This window comes from Solenopsis invicta, chromosome 6 (genome assembly GCF_016802725.1).
Source record: "Solenopsis invicta isolate M01_SB chromosome 6, UNIL_Sinv_3.0, whole genome shotgun sequence".
NCBI lineage: Eukaryota > Metazoa > Arthropoda > Insecta > Hymenoptera > Formicidae > Solenopsis > Solenopsis invicta.
The window spans coordinates 13648270-13667792 of record NC_052669.1 but is presented as its reverse complement, the minus strand read 5'-3'; the positions used below and the strand labels follow the sequence as shown (position 1 = coordinate 13667792).

The following is a 19523-nucleotide window of genomic DNA, read 5'->3' as shown; positions in this document are numbered from 1 at the left end:
GAGCCACGCCGCCGCAAAAGTGATGGACGTCGATGGGTCCTGAGGAAGCTCGACCCGGAAGCCCTCGAGGTCAGCCTCCTGGCATCTACCTGGCCGGGAAGAGAGGCTGACCTCGGAGCCGAGGAGGAGGCGGAGCGCCTGTGCGACATGATGTCGCGCGCATGCGACGCCTCCATGCCCCGCAGCCGACCAATGGCGCGCCGCGCCGCCTACTGGTGGTCCGCGGAGCTCGCTGAACTCAGACGAGCCACCGTGGCCGCCAGGCGGGCGCACACGCGCGCCAAGCGGCGGGGCATGGAGGAAGTGCTGACAAACGCCACGGCGGTCCTCAGGGATGCCAGAAAGGCTCTGAGGACCGCCATAGCTCGGGCGAAGGCCGCGGCCTGGCAGGACATGCTCTCCGAGCTGGATCGCGAACCGTGGGGCAGGCCATACCGCATCGTGACGAAAAGGCTTCGCCCATGGGCGCCTCCAATCTCGGAGACGCTGGACCCCCAGTTCCTCCAAAGGGTGGTGGACACACTGTTCCCCACCCGGGGGAGGGACATTCCGGAAAAGTCCGGCCCTCCCCCAGGATGGACGGAGGAACTGGAGGTGTCCAGGCACGAAATGGTCGCGGCCTTCGCCCGCATTAGGGGCAAAGCGAAGGCGCCCGGGCCAGATGGCATTTATGCCAAGGTCTGGGCCAGGGCGTCGCCCATCGTAGGGGAGGCACTTCGTGCCACGTACACGAAGTGCCTCCGAGAAGGTACCTTCCCCAGGAGGTGGAAGAGGGCCCGGCTTGTCCTCCTCAAAAAGGAGGGCAAGCCCGCGGAGAGTCCCTCCGCGTTCAGGCCCCTCTGTATGCTGGATGATGCGGGCAAGATTTTCGAGCGAATAATCGCTAACCGCATCATCCGGCATATGGCCCGGAACGGTCCTGAGCTGTCCCCCGAACAATACGGGTTCCGAGAGGCGCGATCGACGATTGACGCGATACGTCAAGTTCGGTCCCTCTCGGAATCCCTAACGGGGGACGGGATGGTGGCGTTGGCGATATCATTGGATATCACCAACGCCTTTAATAGCCTCCCCTGGGGCGAGGTAGTGGCGGGGCTGAGCGAGCACTTTCGCTTGCCGCCCTACCTCGTCGCCATCGTTCAGGACTATTTCCGGGAGAGGGAGCTGGAGTTCCGCGATAAAGACGGACTCCAGCAGCGGAGGGACGTGTCCTGCGGCGTTCCACAGGGGTCTGTGTTGGGCCCCCTGCTATGGAACGCCGCATATGACAAAGTGCTCCGCACGGCCCTCCCCCCTCGCTGCTACGTAGTCGGCTACGCCGACGACACGTTCATAGTAGCGGGGGGGACCTCCTGGGGAAGAGCAGTCGCCAATGGCGACTGGGCTGTGGCCTGTGTCGTCGGTGCCATTAAAGGCCTGGGCCTGAGGGTGGCCCCGGAGAAGACAGAAGCCATCTTCTTCCACGATGGCTCCTCCGGGGAACCGCCCCAGGCCTTCGTCCTGGTGGACAACACCCGTGTCAGGTGGGTGCAACCCTGAAGTACCTTGGGTTGCACCTGGACGGTCGCTGGGCCTTCGTTGATCATTTTGATCAGCTGGCCCAGCGGTTGGGCAGGAGGGTAGACGCCCTCAATGGGTTGATGCCCAACCTCCGGGGTCCGAGGGTGGGTGCTAGACGCGCGTACGCCCTCGCGGTCATGTCCGGGGCGCTGTATGGCGCCCCGGTGTGGTTCCGCGAGGCGCTGGCCAGCCGCCGCATCAAAAAGGTGCTGCACGACGTGCAGCGGCGGCTGGCGAGAAGGATAACGCGCGCGTTTAGCACCGCTCCCAACGCGGCAATCATGGCCCTGGCGGGGCTCCCCCCGGCGGAGTACACGGCCGATGCCCTGGCGTGGACTTACGCCAGGGCAAAAGCCATCCGCCTCGAGGGGGGGGTAGTTACCCCCAGGGCCGCCGCGTTGTTACGGGAGAGGGCCCGTCGGCGGGTGATGAGGACCTGGAAGAGGGACCTTATCGTCAACCCGCCGGCGGCCGGATCTCGGATCTTGGAGGCCGTCCTACCAAACCTGGACGAGTGGGTGGGCCGCCCGTTTAGGCGGCTTGTCCTACAGGACGACACAGGTGCTCACCGGGCATGGCTGCTTCGGTGAGTACCTGTGCAGGATAAAGAGGGAGCCGACGACACGGTGCCACCACTGTGGTGCCGCCCGGGACTCCGCGCGGCACACGCTGGAAGACTGTCCAGCGTGGGAAGAGCTGCGCGGAGTCCTGAGGGCTGAGGTAGGAAATGACCTCTCCCTGCCGGCCATCATTAGCCAGATGGTCGGCAGGGAGAGCGCATGGAAGGCGGTCTCCTCCTTCTGCGAGCGAGTCATGCTGCAGAAGGAGGAGGCCGAAAAGGTGCGGGAGCGTCAGCCTGGGGGTCGTATGCCCCCAGGCGACGCGATGAACAGAAGGGGCGGCGGAGACGGGGGTCACGTTTCGTCTCGGCCCCCGCCCCGACCGCCCCGACAGAGAAGAAGCGGCCCCCGCCCTCGGAGTTCCACCGGGCGGCGGCGGTGCAGAAGAGCCGTGGCGGTCGCCCCCTCCCTCCCCACTATCGAGGAGGAGAGGGACGACGGCGACCGCCACGGAAATGATGATGAAAGGGAGCGACCCCCCTCCCCTATGGCTGCCGGCCCAGCTTTTGGGACGCGCAGCCGTGGGAGGAGGGCCCCCCACCGCATTAGTGAACCCGGCGAGGCAGATCCGACCTGACGGTCCGGGGGGGCCGACTCCGAGACGTAGCTCGGAGCCGTACCCCCCCCTGCCTCGCCGGGGAGGGGGGAGATGGAGGATTCTCCCCCTCCCCCCAGTGTAGTTAGGAGGGCCGCGCCGCCGCACAGGGCGGCGCGAAGAGGCCCGGGGTTACGGCGGGGGCCGGACACCCCGGGCTTTACCCCCAAACCAACAGGGGAAGAGCCGGGGGGGGGCTGGTGTCCCCCTCCCCCGACCTAGGGCTGTCAGACCCAAGAGCCCTGCCGGGAGTGCCCACGTGGACGCTCCCGGCGCGACGAATCGGCCCACGGCCGACCGGGTCCGGGGGGCTCCGGAAGTATGCTGCACGCGTCCCCGGAGCCCCCCAGTCATGGACCAGGGCAGGACACCCGGAGAGGTTTTAGTGGGTATGTCCCCGCCGACACGTCGTCGGCGGGGAAGAGCCCCACATAACCACCAGGCCTCCCCCGAGGCCTGGGGTATGCGGAAACGCATTTCCTCTCCGTTATCAAAAAAAAAAAAAAAAAGGGTTACTAGATAGCAACATTTTTAGATGCGTTCCGGTATTCACTGCCAGTACTGAAAATCTACAGTTCATGTCACGTATACTATAGATTTTCGGCACTAGCAGTGAATTTCGGAACGCATCCATTGTCGTCTCCAGGGTATGTTTTTCTCTAGCGTGAACTCGTGAAAAGTTACGCGTGAAAGCCGAGAGATGGTGCGCTCATTTGGGGGGCCCCCCTTTTGTTAGAGCTTAAGCTTCGTAGGCTTCCCTATCAATCCGCCCCTGGTCCGGCGGCAGCATCCCCGCCACTCGATCTCGGGTCTTTCATTTTGGGCCACGCGCATAGCCACCGTGGCTGCGGACGATGATGGAACAAGAGCGCGTGCCATGGTGAAAGGGATAGCATGGTGTGTGCAGTTCGGCTAAACCACGCCCTCCTTTGCGCTGCAAGGGCTATAATTAACCAGACAGCCAACTGTGAAAAGTAAAATTATTTAGTGTCAGCCTGTTGGTATGCTGGATCTACCTTCTTTGTTTCACATGTTAGTTTCTCTTTCTATCCTTGTATGTATATTTCCATGGTTCAATTTACGTCATAAGGAAGGTGTGATTTGCATGTAAGTGATATTTTTTAATATTTTACAATTGAACAAGTTTGTTGTTATATCAAAATTAAATATTAAATTGGAAAGGCTTAACAATAAGACAAGCAAATACAGTTATTTTCGCTCAGTTAAATTCTGAGCGTCCTCATTATTGTATAGATTTTTAGCAATAAAAAGTAAATAGATAAAAAATAAATAAATAAATAAATAAAAAATAAAAAAATAATAAAATTAAATTTAAAAAACATTAAAATATAATAATACAAAAAGTTTTGTAGTCATTAAAAAATATATACAGGGTGCGAGAAAAGTTCCGGGACGGCGAAATATCTCGAAAACTAAGCATTTTAGGAAAAAGTGTTTCAGACAAAAGTTGTAGGGTTTAAAAAGATCTATTTACTGATCTTATCAGTTTGACCTTGGATGGCGTCGCCAAGGTCAGATCGAAATTACATTAACTTTTTTAAATGGAACACCTAACATTTTATTGCATATTCTTGTAGCTTATCTCGAGACCTTTCCAAAACATTACAAGAAAGTTTATTTTCGTTGAGTACTTTCCGAGTTGTGAGGCTTGAAAGCTACAGTGTACTGTAGTGTGGGTCCAGCCAGTTAAGGCAAGAGTGACGTGTGGGTCCGGCCAGTTAAGGCAAGTGTGGCGTGTGTCCGGCCAGTTAAGGGAAGTGTGGCGTGTGTCCGGCCAGTTAAGGCAAGTGTGGCGTGTGTCCGGCCAGTTAAGGCAAGAGTGGCTGGACCCACACTACAGTACACTGTAGCTTTCAAGCCTCAGAACTCGGAAAGTACTCAACGAAAATAAACTTTCTTGTAATGTTTTGGAAAGGTCTCGAGATAAGCTACAAGAATATGCAATAAAAAGTTAGGTGTTCCATTTAAAAAAGTTAATGTAATTTCGATCTGACCTTGGCGACGCCATCCAAGGTCAAACTGATAAGATCAGTAAATAGATCTTTTTAAACCCTACAACTTTTGTCTGAAACACTTTTTCCTAAAATGCTTAGTTTTCGAGATATTTCGCCGTCCCGGAACTTTTCTCGCACCCTGTATATTAACAATAGACGCCATAAAGCAGATATGGATGCCCCGTGTATAGCGATATAGATATTTTAGTTTATTTCTGAAAAATGTGTCTTCGAACTATAACTTTACCATACATGTTTGAATTTGTTGTTAAATATGCTATAAGTTTTGATATAAAGTAAATTTTACATTTTTCAGTTTAGAAGAGAAGGAGAATTTCGAAAAAAATAACATTTTAAAAAAATCTAAACAAAGTGTTATAAAATACATAGAAATATATAAAACTTTTATTTGAAACTTTTTTTTATATTTTTTACCATTTCGACGGTATTACTTTAGAAATTAAAAAATCAATTTATTTCAAGAGCGTGTTTCATCCTCTTGAGAATCATGTGGGCCCGTTGTAATACATATAAAAATACGTGTCCCATATTTTATCTGTATTACAACATATTGAAGGCTTACGCTGTTTCCTATTTCTTTCACACGTGTTCTCGCGATGAAGAGGAAATGGAGGAAACTAACCGAATGAACCGACTCTTCGGTCAAAAATTAGTGTAACACTTCATGTGCATAACTGTTCCCGATAGAAAGAGAAATAGATACTTGAATAAGTGCATGAAACAAGGACAGATGACTCGGCATACCAACAGGTTGACGCTAAATAATTTTGCTTTTTACAGTTGGCTGTCTGGTTAATTATAACCCATCGATAGACAAAGAGGGCAAATTTTTAGAGAGAGACACGCGCGAACTGCACACACCATGTTATCCTTCCATCACGGCGCGTGCACGCGGAGATGCGAAACGTGCGGGAGCGCTCGCTTACTCGCTCGATCTTCGATTTGCTTATTAGGCGCTATGCGCCAATTATTGCCGTCCCGCGGTTGTTCGGCCGGACGGTTAGTCGGTCCGGGGGGGGTACGTCGGAAGGCGGTTCGTTACAATAAAAATAACGTTAGACATTATTTTAAAAACTTTCAATTTATGCATTTATTGAGCATGTAACGCATCCTATACAATATTGTCCAAAACGTAAACTATTAGTTTACAGTCTATGAGCGAAGTTTTATCGTACATTTCGCGTAAAAATTTTGTCGCATTACAGTGTAACAAACCGCTTTTCCCTCCCTCCCCCCCGCCCCCCAGATCGTCCGCCGCTCCGTGCTGTTCGGCCGATTACTCGCCAGACCGCAAAGAAAAGGCGCTTGACGCCAATAATACTTTCCAAATACACGCGTAGCACACGAGAACGCATCCGCACGTCACGCGCTGTAAACGCGACTAAAGTGGCGGCCGCTGCCGATCTCGAATGGCAGGGATGTCATGTCCGGCAAGATACCGACCGTTCCCCGACCATCCCTTCTTCTCGAGATGCAGGTATATAAGCGCCGCTGCTTCTCCGAAAATTGCGTCTTTCCGTCCGAATCTCTTCCGTCTGCAAAGAAATTTCTCCCGTGATATTTCTAAAGTCAAGCGAACTTGGCTTCTATCGAGTAATCTCGACGAGTAGCTTCTGATTCTGATTCTGACTGCCGATTCCCGGACTCAAGGGAACTTGGGCTTTGACTTGTAAGAGATATTGGTCATTGGCAGAACCAACATCCGTTCTACATCTTCCGGCAACTACCTGCAACCAGGGATACGGAGTTCTGTGCCTTTACCAAGAGCTTTTAGCGTAGATAGCTGTCAACCGCCGTACAACATTGCGGTATTAACCGCTTCGCGCCACGATCAAAAAAACCGCGTACAGCTGTACCGCACGCGATGACGTTATCGCCGGGCCCGCGCGTCCGTTACCTCGGCCTCAAAGCTTGGCCAGCCAAGCGAACAATAGCCCGCTTGCCTGTAAACAGGGATTCCGAGTTCGGAAAAATTTGTCTTGGAATCATCTGTTCATGTACACGAACCGGCATAAATGGTGTCTCTCCGCACTGACGCTGCCTCGGCTGCCGCACACACGTGAGCTATGCAAGGCGCGCACGTACGTGTTTCATGGCAGCGCGGCGGAGGTCGGGGTGCCGGCAGAAAGTAGAGGGGGCGTTTTGATACCGCATCTTCCTCGCTTGACGCTGGATCGAGAGAGAAAACACGGAATCGAGGCGCTTGAGAAACTTACAGAAATGGTATCCCTTGCGCCTATACGGCCGGTATACGGGATACCGCGGTTTGTCGCGCGCTGTTGTAATTTTTAATTGCATAAAGAAATTTACTCGGATACGAATATTTGTTTGAAAAATAATGTAAATAGAATTACGATTTTTAATAATAAAGTAAATTATGTCATCAAAGCAATACAGCACTTACACAAAAAAAAAATTTTCTTCATCTAAGCAAATTATGTCTGTTTAAGATCATAAATTCTTCCAAGAAGATTTTATATTGTTGCTTATATATGAAACAATGAATTGTTGAGTTGACATTTAATTTTTTTCTGTACAGTAATAAATTAAAATTATGTCATCATGGCAATATATTTTTGCTTCAATTTGTGGGACTATCACTTTACATAGAGACATAATTTTAATTAATTAATGAATGTAAATCTCTTTAATTACTTATTAAAATGATCTGTATTAGAAAATAATTTTAATTCGATTAATTTATAGATATGTTAACATTATCGGGCAAGCCAGTTTCTACCGTCCTCTGTGATCCAGAAGAAAGAGAATCAAAGTTCTCTCTTAGTTCCTGACAAAAAAACAATCTCTAGAATTCATTTCCCAAGGTAAGGATTTCTAAGGAAACTCGACGACCTCTATTCCGGGCCACTGCCACGAGTTACCAAGCGTCGCCAACGTCACTCCCAAACCAGCACTTTTTTGGAAGAGAAAGAAATCTTAAACTCTATTCTGCTCCATCCCCAGCTTTTGTCACGGATAACCGAGCATCGTCCTCCGCAATTTAGGCCAAAATGACGACCTCCTGCTCTACCTTGGGCTCTTGCCACAGGTTACCAAATGTCGTCCGCGTTTGAGTAGATAGAGCGGGTCTAAGACCATAGGGCAATAGAAGGGGTGCGAGGCAGGGGAAGGTATCATCCGGGATGAGCGCATCTCAAGAAGACAAGCGCCCAGGATAAGTGCATTGATAAAATAAGACTTAATGGCTACTGACTAATAACTAAGTGCGTTTTAAATCAAAAAGGCTAAATGCATTTTAAGTAAATTATTGTTATGCCTGCTTTTTGGCCAAGTTTGAGAAGCTGGCCGAAGGAAGATTGATCGATTTCATAAAAAGAAGCGGGCTTTTTATGGGACGCGGAGCTGTCACGAGATATTTTGAATAATTCTGCCACAATTTATTTGTATAAAGTTATTAAATTAAAGTTAGTGCTCCTTTTTATAAAAGTGTTCCTTTTTTTCGCATTGTGTAAACGAGTGAAGTGAACTGTGCGTAAGTAAACTGTGTACTCGTTTCGTTGAGTATAACATTATTTTTCGAGAGATTTGCCATCCTCTGACGCTCTTTTGTGCGTGGGTCCGCCATCCGCTGGCGTTTGCCACAGTCAATTGTAAAGTATTATTCTTTTTACGCGCGCTTGCCCTTACCCACTCTATCCCCACCGCCGCAGTTATCATTTTCTTGCATTTTGTTATGGATTGAAGACAAGATGATAGGTAAACAAAAGTTGAGATACATAATTTAAAAGGTAAAAAAATATATATTTTTCAAAACGTTCGATACATAATTTTTTAGTACTCGGGAGATGCAGTTCTAACTTCCCCCCTCTCTTAGTTTATGATACAATTTATATTTTCAATAATTTTTTAGTTCAATCATATATACACACTGCTCCTCCCACCATAGTGGCTCTCCGAATAATTTGCAAAGTTTCCAATAATCAATAAGCGGATCATTCCGCATCCACTTAGGATCATTGCGCTTTTGATCCAAATGACGTTCAAAGTATTTATTTATAACTCCTTGGATATTCATGTATCCATCTATGGTAATTTCAGATGAAAAGATGCACTAAAATATTTAAAAAAATGTAAAAGACAGTAATGTTAACGAAGTATATATATATATATATATATATATATACAGGGTGTCCCAGAAAGCTCGCATCCCATTTTAAGAGCAGATTCTTTGGAAAATTCTAAGAAAAAAATCCTAATACAAAAATGTCGAGGGTATAATGGTTATCAAATTATTCGCGATTAAAATTTACGAATCACTGAGCTGACATTTCGCGCGCTCAGGCATGGTGACATGACAAAGGTACCACAAGGGTACCTCTTGATATTAAGATTGTCATATAAATACGCAGTGACATTTATATTAAGAAATTACTACTATAGGACATATTTGTACATTACATATGCACAATTAATGTTTTCAACAAAATATCAATTCAATAACAAGATGTTACGATAGCCGTTGGGTTAGCTGTCAAAATAAATTCATTACCATGTTCATATGATAAGAACTTTTATGGTAACATATCGATAATATCAATAATTTATTTACATTTTTAACTATTAAAAATGTAAATCGGTAATTTAATTGATATAAACGCGATAATGTCAAATAGACATAATTTGATATGTTTGAATTCTACTTTATCAACATATTCAATCTTTTTCATATCATCGCATAAATTATCGATATTATCAATATGTTACCATAAAAGTTCTTATCATATGAACATGGTAATAAATTTATTTTGACAGCTGACCCAACTGTTATCGTAACATCTTGTTATTAAATTGATATTTTGTTGAAAACATTAATTGTGCATATGTAATGTACAAATATGTTTCATATAGTAGTAATTTCTTAATATAAATGTCACTTCGTATTTATATGACAATCTCAGTATCAAGAGGTACCCTTGTGGTACCTTTGTCATGTCACCATGCCTGAGCGCGCGAAATGTCAGCTCAGTGATTCGTAAATTTTAATCGCAAATAATTTGAAAACCATTATACCCTCGACATTTTTGTATTAGGATTTTTTTCTTAAAATTTTCCAAAGAATCCGTTCTTAAAATGGGATGCGAGCTTTCTGGGACACCATGTATATATATATATATATATATATATATATATATATATATATATATATATATATATACGGGGTGTGATCAAAAAGTAAGGTGACTTTTTGAATTTCGCGCGCTCTGTACACTCTAATTTCAAAACTTTTTTTGTGTGTTGGTACATTCGTCACGATCATATGTTCACAGTTTTGACTATATAGCATGTGTTGTTTTTATGTGAGAGGCATAAAGGTTAGACTCGTGTTTGCGTGCTCGTCGATTTTTTGCTGTTGAAAATAATGGAGCAGAGAGTTTGTATTAATTTTTGTGTAAAAAATGGTATTAAGTGTTCAAAAACTCTTGAAATGTTGACAGTGGCGTACGGTGAGTCAACTTTGAGCAAAAAAAATGTTTATAAATGGTATAAGTTATTCTAAGAGGGCCGAGAAAATGTTAACGATGAACCTCGCTCTGGACGCCGCAGCACGTCAAAAACCGACGAAAATGTTCAGGAAGTGAAAGAAATTGTGTTGAAAAATCGTCGAATCACGATTAGAGAAATAGCTAATGATCTTAACATATCGTTTGGCTCATGCCAGTCAATTTTAACGGATGTTTTGGGTATGACACGTGTGTCAGCGAAATTCGTTCCAAAACTGCTTAATTTTGATCAAAAGCAGCGTCGCATGAACATCGCCCAAGACATGTTGAACGACGTCAATGATGATCCTGATCTGCTCAAAAGGGTTATAACTGGTGACGAAACATGGGTATATGGCTATGATGTCGAAACCAAAGCCCAATCATCCCAGTGGAAGAGCCCAGACCGAAAAAGGCACGCCAAGTTCGTTCGAATGTGAAGGTTTTGCTCACAGTTTTCTTTGATTACCATGGCGTTGTGTATCAAGAATTCCTACCACAAGGTCGTAGGTAAACGGTAAACAAGGAGTATTACCTTGAGGTTATGCGGCGTTTGCGTGAATCAATAAGAAAAAAACGCCCGGAAGTGTGGAAAGAAAATTCATGGATTCTGCACCATGATAATGCGCACACGTCGTTACTAGTGAGTACCTTTTGGCCAAAAACAACACTATCATCATGCCTCAGCCACCGTATTCATCAGACTTGGCCCCCTGCGACTTTTTCCTCTTCCCAAAATTGAAAAGGCCTATGAAAGGACGAAGATTTGCGACGATTGACGAGATTAAGGCTGCATCGCTGGAGGAGCTCAAGGCAATACCCAAAAGTGCATTTCAGAAATGTTTTGACAACTGGAAAAAGCGCTGGCACAAATGCATTGTATCAGAGGGGTATTATTTTGAAGGGGATAACATAATTTTGGATGAATAAATGAATATTTTTTTATAAAAATGAAAAGTCGGATCAGTGATTGGATCGTACGAATTTCACGCCCCGAGCTATCCTATTTCTTCACACGCCCGACAAAAATATTCTTGGAGGGTTCGGTCCAAGTGCAATAAGACTCCAAAACCACTCCGGCACGGCACGATACGACACGACAATTCTCACTATTACGACCACAAGACGACAATTCACAATTACGAAACGCGGTACGAAACGATACACGACTTTAACTTAAATTTAGACGGTACGCGCGACTGTCGGTGCCCGCACCTCAAGAGGGACTTAACAATATTTGAGCTGCGGTCGATCTCTCTGGAAGTGTCGTCACTTCAGCACTACTAATAAATCGCGGGATATTCCGCTCTCATAATTGCGGTATTTGGTATGACTGACGAAAATGCGCGGAGATCGACCCTCACTCAAAGATTTAAGATTACAATTACCAGAGCGGCAGTTTACAATAATGTATCGGCAGACGATGATCTTCGGCTCCTGAGCTGGACCTCTTGTCGCATACAGGACAGTGACGAACCAATCCGCGCTTTCCGGCTTGTCGAACTCCGCCGAATTTTCGCGTGACGTCACGACTTCTTTCTTCGCCGATTTTCACCGATGATTGGTCCGCGTTCCCACGCGCATCAGCGGTATTCCGTCTTTCTTGGGCGGTCGGTAGTGCGTCCTTCTCCCTTGCTCCGGTACTCGCGATGTTGCCCTCTCGCTTTCCCTTACTGTTCCGCGCCGTTGTCACGGTGTACGGTGGGTACCGCTTGTCTAGTCAGCGGCTGGCGGGGCACGACGGCGTACTCCGGAATCTTTCTCGGCGTCGACGCTCCAAGTTCAAATATAGTTCCCTTTTGCGGTTGTTGGGCTGGCCAAGCCTTTGACGGCGTTTACTCGGGATGGCGGCTCAGCGGCATGCAGTCCGCTGGCTCTGTCTGGAGACTCCTCTGGTAGGATTCGCTATAATGAAGGATGGCGTTAATACATGAAACGTTCGAGAAAATAAGCGGTAGCAATAAATAGGCGAAACCACGACTTAGCTTTTCGGCGCGAGGTCGGCGGCGGTGCGACTTCTGTCGTTTCCTCGGCTTCCTCGTCGACGTCTTCGCTTAGATGTTCGTCGCGCACACAAAACTAATATCGCCGTCCGCTCAGGTTCCGCTAACTCTGATACGCCCTAGCACTCTTAATAAGATATACGTTTCGCGTCCTCTTCTTCTTCCCGGGGAGGGAGGGGGGGGGAGACACTAGGATATCTTCCACTGCTTAATCGCTCTCGGGGACGGCGCTACGGAGCGTCACGTCACAATATATATATACAGAGTGGGGGGAAAAGTACCGGAACAGCAAAATATCTCGAAAACTAAACATTTTAGAAAAAAATATTTCAGATAAAAGTTGTAAGGTTTCAAAAGATCTATTTACTAATGTCATCAGTTTGACCTTGGATGGCGTCGCCAAGGTCAGATCAAGATTAAATTAACTTTTCTAAATAGAACACCCTATTATTGATTCCAGAATCTAATAGCTGGTGTTAAGACCTTTCCGAAACCCTACAAGAAAATTTATTTTCGAGTACTTTTTGAATTGTGAGGCTTGAAAGCTACAGTATACTGTAACTTTCAAGCGTTATAACTCGGAAAATACTTACAAGGATTAGGCAAGAACTGTAAAAAGCCAAATGAGATGAATCATAGCTCATTTGAAAGAGGGGACCAAGTATATTAAAAGTGTAAAAGGATTAGGGTGAATAAACCTTACTTTAAAAAAAAATTGCAAATAAAGTTTAACATTTGGACGTTTGTATATTAAGTACTAGAATCTTGAATCACTATCCAAGAGAGCGTCGTGGCTAAGAAGGCTAAGTACTAGCGTTGTATTTTTCACTTCGTGACGGACCGGGTTCGAATCTCCCCAGTATCAAATTTTTTTACTTTTTTTAAACCTTGTACTATTATATTTTACAATTACATTATCTTCATTATTTTTTAAGTTAATTAATAATAATGTACTTACATTAGGGTGGTCCTTATTTATATAGGAAATTTTTTTTTTTTTCAATTTAAATAGTAGGACCCCCTAGTTCTCTTTCATTATACAAAAAAACAACCCATATAAAATTTTAGATCGATCGGATAATATTAACCTGTGCCCCATCGAATTTAAATTTGAAAAAATCGATTTTTTAATTCTTTTAACTAATCAGTTTCTAAAAATTATGTTACGATTAAATAAATACCAAAATTGTGTAATATAGAACTTGTTTATTTATTTTATAAGTACAAAATCTGATATTTATAACTATAAGTATGGTTTATTTAACGTCTCTCGACTATGTCCTGGATACCTTTTACGATAATCTTGTACCGCCTACAAAAGAAAGAACATTAAATTATATATAATAAAAATTAACAAAAATAGAGGCACAATACAAATGGAAAAGTTGAAAAAATATCAGAAACGAGATCTTGCAAACCTGTAAAATAAATTGTTTTTGAGATTCGTCATACGTAAATTTTGAGTTAAACTCTTCCATCAATTTTACACCTCTTTCCGCTGTATCGTTTACCACTCTCAAAGAATTTATGATTTTCCTTCCTTTTTTATAACTATCCTGATCTTTCCAGTGCATAGGATCTAGTTGTAGAAAATCTTGAGAAATTTCGAACCTACCAAATAATTTTTTCGAATTATTCGTAATTATTTCCTGGGGAAGATCTTTATTAAGGAAGTATTCCAAATCATCTAATTTGATAAATAGTTTCTCTCTCATTTCTTCTGGTTCTTTATCGTTTTTTTCGTCCGCTTCATTTGTTTCTCTGTCCAGAAGTATCTTTTGTGCTATATCTCTTCTCTCTTCATCACTTATTCTTTCATCAAATATAGAAAAAGCCGGACATTCTTCATTCAAATACCATAAATGGTTAATAAACTTATTAATTGCTTTTTCCGCAACTAATTTGTCGTCGATCTTATAAGCTATCAATTTTTTTAGAAAATTGATATCGTTAAGAGGAGCTTCGATCGCGTTCGGAGCAGAAAACCATGCCTCTGCATAGCATTTTATTATAAAACAACAAATCCGTCTTAGAGCTTTTTCCTCCTTATGGGTTAATTTGAATTGTTGTCTAAACATATATATTTTTAAGCAATATATTGCTTTGGCCATCCATCGAGCTAAATGACATGCTCCAGGCTGATGAAAATGTATTCCTCGTGATGGTGTCTCTCCTAAGAATATTATAATTAATTCTAAAAATTCTTGATAATCGTCACGAGGTAGATCTTCTTCAATTTTTTTTTTAGCATAGAGTAATATCTCATTTGCATCGTCTTTTAACATTTCTCTAACACTTGCATCTGACAACCATGTTAAATATTGCGTTTGGTCAATATCTTTCCATGTATTTTTGAACCTTTTGAATAGGGGTACGTCTGGTCCTTTACTAGGAAAAAGTTGTATTTCGTCAAATACGCCTTGCAGTACAATTTCGAAAATGTGATGACGGCAAGCCAGAAATAAAATATCACGATCCAGTTTTTGTTCCAAAAGATAACATGCACCTTTCAAACGACCTGTATTGCTTGCAGTGGTATCAAAAACGACAGCTTGAACAATATCTAATAATGACCATTCGTGTATCGTAAACAGCCGATGATATTTCACGTCCAGTTCCCGACGAAAGTTCAGGAACTCCTAAAAGTTGCTCTACGTTTGGAGCTGTAGCTATGACTGGAAGACGATCAACATTTTTTTTCCAGCCAGTAATGTCTGGAAGTATCTTAGAATCCCAATGAATAACCACAAAATTTAAATTCAAATTGTAGAATTTTGACTTTACATCCAGTGAGATCTTTTTACGATAATATTCTCGAGCTGTCTTAATGGAAGTTCGATTAATGACGAACTCTTGTGGATTTAAATTGATAGCATCTACGCAAGCTGTCAATATGTGAACAGCGTCCCTATCACTAATTTTACATCTGTCTAATGCTGCTGAGAGTCGAGCAGTCAAAATATTTTTTCTAGCTCTTTTACTTTTTGACAGCTTAGGACTCGAAGAAAAATTATTTTCTGTTTCCGTTTCTGCATATTCTTCACTTTTTGATGTGCCGGGTTGGCTAGAAAATGGTATATCTGTTTCAATTTCCATTTCCAACTCGTTAGAAGAATCAGTAAAAGAAGACAGATAATCATGTACTGAAATATATAGAAAAAAAATAAAAGGTTGTATTAAATTACATCTCACATCACAATTGCAAGGACGCAAGATAAATACAGAATTACTGGAAAGAAAAAATTCTAACACTAAAAGTTACTTTGTAGAATTATATTAAATAAATGTCACTTACCTGTACTTGCAATTTCACAATATTGTTTTCTTCTTCTTTGCAATTCCTTTTCTTCTTGCGCAGCTTTCTTCAATTCGGCAGTAGTTAATTTCATATCTATTCCCAACATACAACCAGGTCGTCCATTTTTCCTTTGCATAAGTAAAAATTCCTTATCTTCATTGATTTTTATTATATCTAATGCATTAGCATGTGCTATATCAAAGAGATTATTTAAGCTGTCTTCAAATTCTTTCTCTTTTTGTCTACAAGATATACTCGCTCGCGTTTTATGCTTTCCCAGCTTTTTGAAGTTTTCATACAGCTTCTTGCATTTTTTAATACAATCAGAACGATCTTGAGTTGGTATACGAGCCTTTTTCCAAAATATTAAACATTCGTCAATTACAAGAGAAGCACTGTCATGTAAGTTTAATTTCACTTCACGCATATTGTAAAACAATACACTTAAAACATCTCTTTGGCATGGTAATTTACTACCAGTAATTTGTTTTCTCATTGAACCGACAAGAAAAATAGGTTTTCGTGACATTTTCAAATTTGAAGAATAATGTATCAATGTAACTACTACGGTGTGGACGATTCGTGCACGATCCTGTTTCTGAGCGCCTCTGCGTGCGAGTTGTGTGTGTTAGTGACCGTGCACCAGCAAGAATTGACAATCGTCACACACACGAACACACATTGATTCGCACATTGCGGTTCTCCGTGCGCGACATAGGAACGTGTACGAACATCCGCAGCTTAGTAATTACAAAAAACAATTTTTATTTTTAAAATCAGCTGGCTAAGTGTACAGCGTTGTTGCCACAAAAAACAAAAGTCGACAATTATACTATTAACAATTATTATTACAATTATATTACCAATTTTTTTATTTGTTTTATCGTGTGTACAATTGACTCTTTGTACGACAAAACGAATGAAGGGAAGAACGATGTAAGTCCAATTTCTTTGAAAATGAGTTTGACACTTGTACAATTATTTTAAATTTTGGGTCCTATGGGGCACGGGTTAATATTTACTGATCGGTCCCAACTTTTGCAAGAAATAGTTATTTATATAATGGAACAAATTGAAGGGGTCCTGCATAAAAATATGTTAAGTTCGAAAATAAGGACCACCCTAACTTACATATAATAAGTTTAAGCTACTTTTTATTAATAAAAGATTAATAAAAATATTTAATAAGTTATTTATTATAAATAATTAAATTTCGTCAAAAAGGCCAATAAGAGTGCGGTTCAGTGCGGGTATAAGTGCGTGAATGTTTATTTCTTGTCAACAAACAATTTTAACGTGCTACTTTCATATCGAATTACAATAACTACAAAAGTTTCGACTCGTTTTGAGTCATCTTCAGCGCAATATATACAGAATCTCATCCTCATCAGTCAGCAAAAAACGGGAAGACATCGCGTCACCGGCCAAATGGCAGTTCCGGAGAATCTTATTGACCTTACTTTGAACACGTTTAATTCGTTTCACCCTAGACTGCAGTTTACACTGGAAATAGGGTGAGAGGGGGAGGGGGCAGGATAGATTTTTTGGACATCACTATTATTAAGAATGAGGCTTCTTTAATTTTTTATTAGTACCACAAGCTTACGTTCTCGGAAAGATACTTAAGGGGGTACTCTACTCTAAAAATTTCAAAAAATCGAAAAAAAATTTTTTTTTCTTTCTCAAAGTATATGTTATGAAAAATATGTCTGTAAAGGGATTTGCTTAAATTCATAAAATTGACGAAGTTGTAGCGGTTTAAAGGGAGCGGCTTACAGCGCGCAGTGCCGAGCGCAGCGAAAGACGAGCAATAGCTTTGTCTCGACAGGTCTCGACAGGATCTTAGTTTGAAAGAGGGGCCTGACGGTTTCTGAGAAAACATCTGCTCTCTCGGATCAATATTCAGAGAGTTTTAGCTTTGATCGTTGAGTAGAGCGGACACAAGGACGCAACAAAAATATTTAGTGTGAGGTTCGAATTATTTGTTACTATTCTCTAACTCTTTACAATAGTTGTCGTTAAAAATTACAGAATAGGCCTATTAATGCAAAAATGGATAAAAAAGGAAGCAGAATAAAACATGTTCATGCGGAGCGTTACACAAAACGACAGTTTAAAGGAAATAGATACACCGTTGAGCAGGATACGAGTTTTACTTCTACGTCGGCTGAGAAACTCCAAAATAGAATAGATATGGACATTGCTATTTCGAAAGAATTTGGCTACTGCATTTTGAATTTCTTCTCAGTTTTCTCTGCAATTGCTTCCAGTGTAATTTGTAAAATTTGCAAAAAAAATATAAAGTTTTATCAAACCGCTAATCGTGGCTTAGGATTCAAAATTTTAATGCAGTGCAAGTGAGGTGAACAATTAATTAATTCGTGTTCACTTATTGACAAGGCGTTCGAAATCAATCGTCGAATTGTTTTTATTATGCGACTCTTGGGAATTGGCAGAGAAGGAATAAATTTATTCTGTGGTTTGATGGACTTTAGTCAGGGGCTGGCTCTCAAAACGTACTATGCCTGTCTTGAAAATATACATCTTGCGGCTTCGTCAGTTTATGATTCCATAATAAAAAGTGCAGTTGAAGAGGAAAAAACAAAAAATGCCGAAGCCGGAAATCCTGAAAACAATTTAACCGTTTCAGGAGATGGAACATGGAAGAAAAGAAGATTTTCTTCTTTGTTCGGTGTCACTATTATAAGAAAATATAGCAAGAAAGTGCTTGATACTGTTGTAAAATCTAGTTTTTGCCAAGCTTGTAATATGTGGAAAAACAAAAAGAATGCAATTCATGAATTTGATGAATGGTACAACAGTCATGAAGAAAACTGCACCATAAATCATATCGGTAGTGCAGGTAAAATGGAGATCGACGCTGTTACGGAAATGTTTTTAAGGTCCACGGTGTTAAATATGCCACGTATATTGGAGATGGGGATAGTAAAACCTTCAAAGGTATTTTAGATGTTAATCCATATGGTGAAGAACTTATCGTCAGAAAAAAAGAGTGCGTCGGTCATGTTGAAAAAAGGATGGGCACAAGACTTCGGAACGTAAAAAAAGCGAACAAAGGTATTGGCGGAAAAGGCGCTGGAAAATTAACTGACAAAGTTATCGGCGAGCTTACGAAATACTATGGTTTAGCTATTCGTAGACACCCTCACTCTATTGCTGAAATGAAGAAGGCAATATGGGCTACATATTACCATAAAAACTCGACGGATGAAAAGCCGCAACATATGTACTGTCCTTCTGGTTCAGACAGTTGGTGTAAGTGGCGTAAAGCCGAAGCCAATAACACACTTCAAAATTTCAGTCATGATCAAGTATCTCTTAATGATACAGTTTTAAAAGTAATTAAACCTATTTACGAGAGTTTATCATCTGATGATTTATTAGAAAGATGTTTAGGAGCAGCAACACAAAACAGTAATGAATCACTAAATTCATTGATTTGGATTTTTGCTCCAAAACACGTCCACTCAGGACCAAAAACCGTCGAAATCGCCATATTTTTAGCAGTCATCATTTTTAACGAAGGATTTCTTTATATTTTGAAAACTCTGTCTGTAATGGGAGTGACTGTTGGGCAACAGGCACAGATATACGCAAATTCCCGAGATGAAAGCCGAATTGACCGTTCGGAGAAACGATCAACAGATGCTGCAAAGAAAGCCAGAATTGCTACTAGGGAGGAGAAATCAGCTGAGCAGGACTTCTTTGAGCATAAGGAAGGTCCCCTATATGGTGTTGGATTGGCTGATTAATCTTCGTAAGTAAAGATCCTTCATAAACGGTACGCAAAACTTTAAACGCGTTTTTCTCAAAACCATGTTTTTTGAACTGGTGTCCAAGATATCTCAAGATCTATTTGACCGATTAAGTCCAACTTTTGCGTACATCC

General features: G+C 42.5%; 2 protein-coding genes across 2 annotated transcripts in view; one reads left to right on the top strand and one right to left on the bottom strand.

Moving 5' to 3' along the window:
- Window positions 1-13277: 13277 nt before the first annotated feature.
- On the bottom strand, window positions 13278-16142 carry LOC120358087. Its single transcript, XM_039450806.1, has 4 exons — window positions 15611-16142; window positions 15100-15458; window positions 13734-14954; window positions 13278-13627 (listed from the first exon to the last, which is right to left on the bottom strand). The coding sequence occupies exons 1-4, from the start codon at window positions 16140-16142 to the stop codon at window positions 13559-13561; spliced, it is 2181 nt and encodes a 726-aa protein (XP_039306740.1). The 3' UTR covers window positions 13278-13558.
- Window positions 16143-18795: 2653 nt separating this feature from the next.
- LOC105197673 overlaps window positions 18796-19523 on the top strand; it is an 838-nt gene continuing 110 nt past the window's right edge. Inside the window, exon 1 of the mRNA XM_026141822.2 lies at window positions 18796-19523. This exon is cut by the window's right edge and continues 110 nt beyond it. Coding sequence (XP_025997607.1) covers window positions 18796-19386 — 591 coding nt within the window. The 3' untranslated portion in view covers window positions 19387-19523.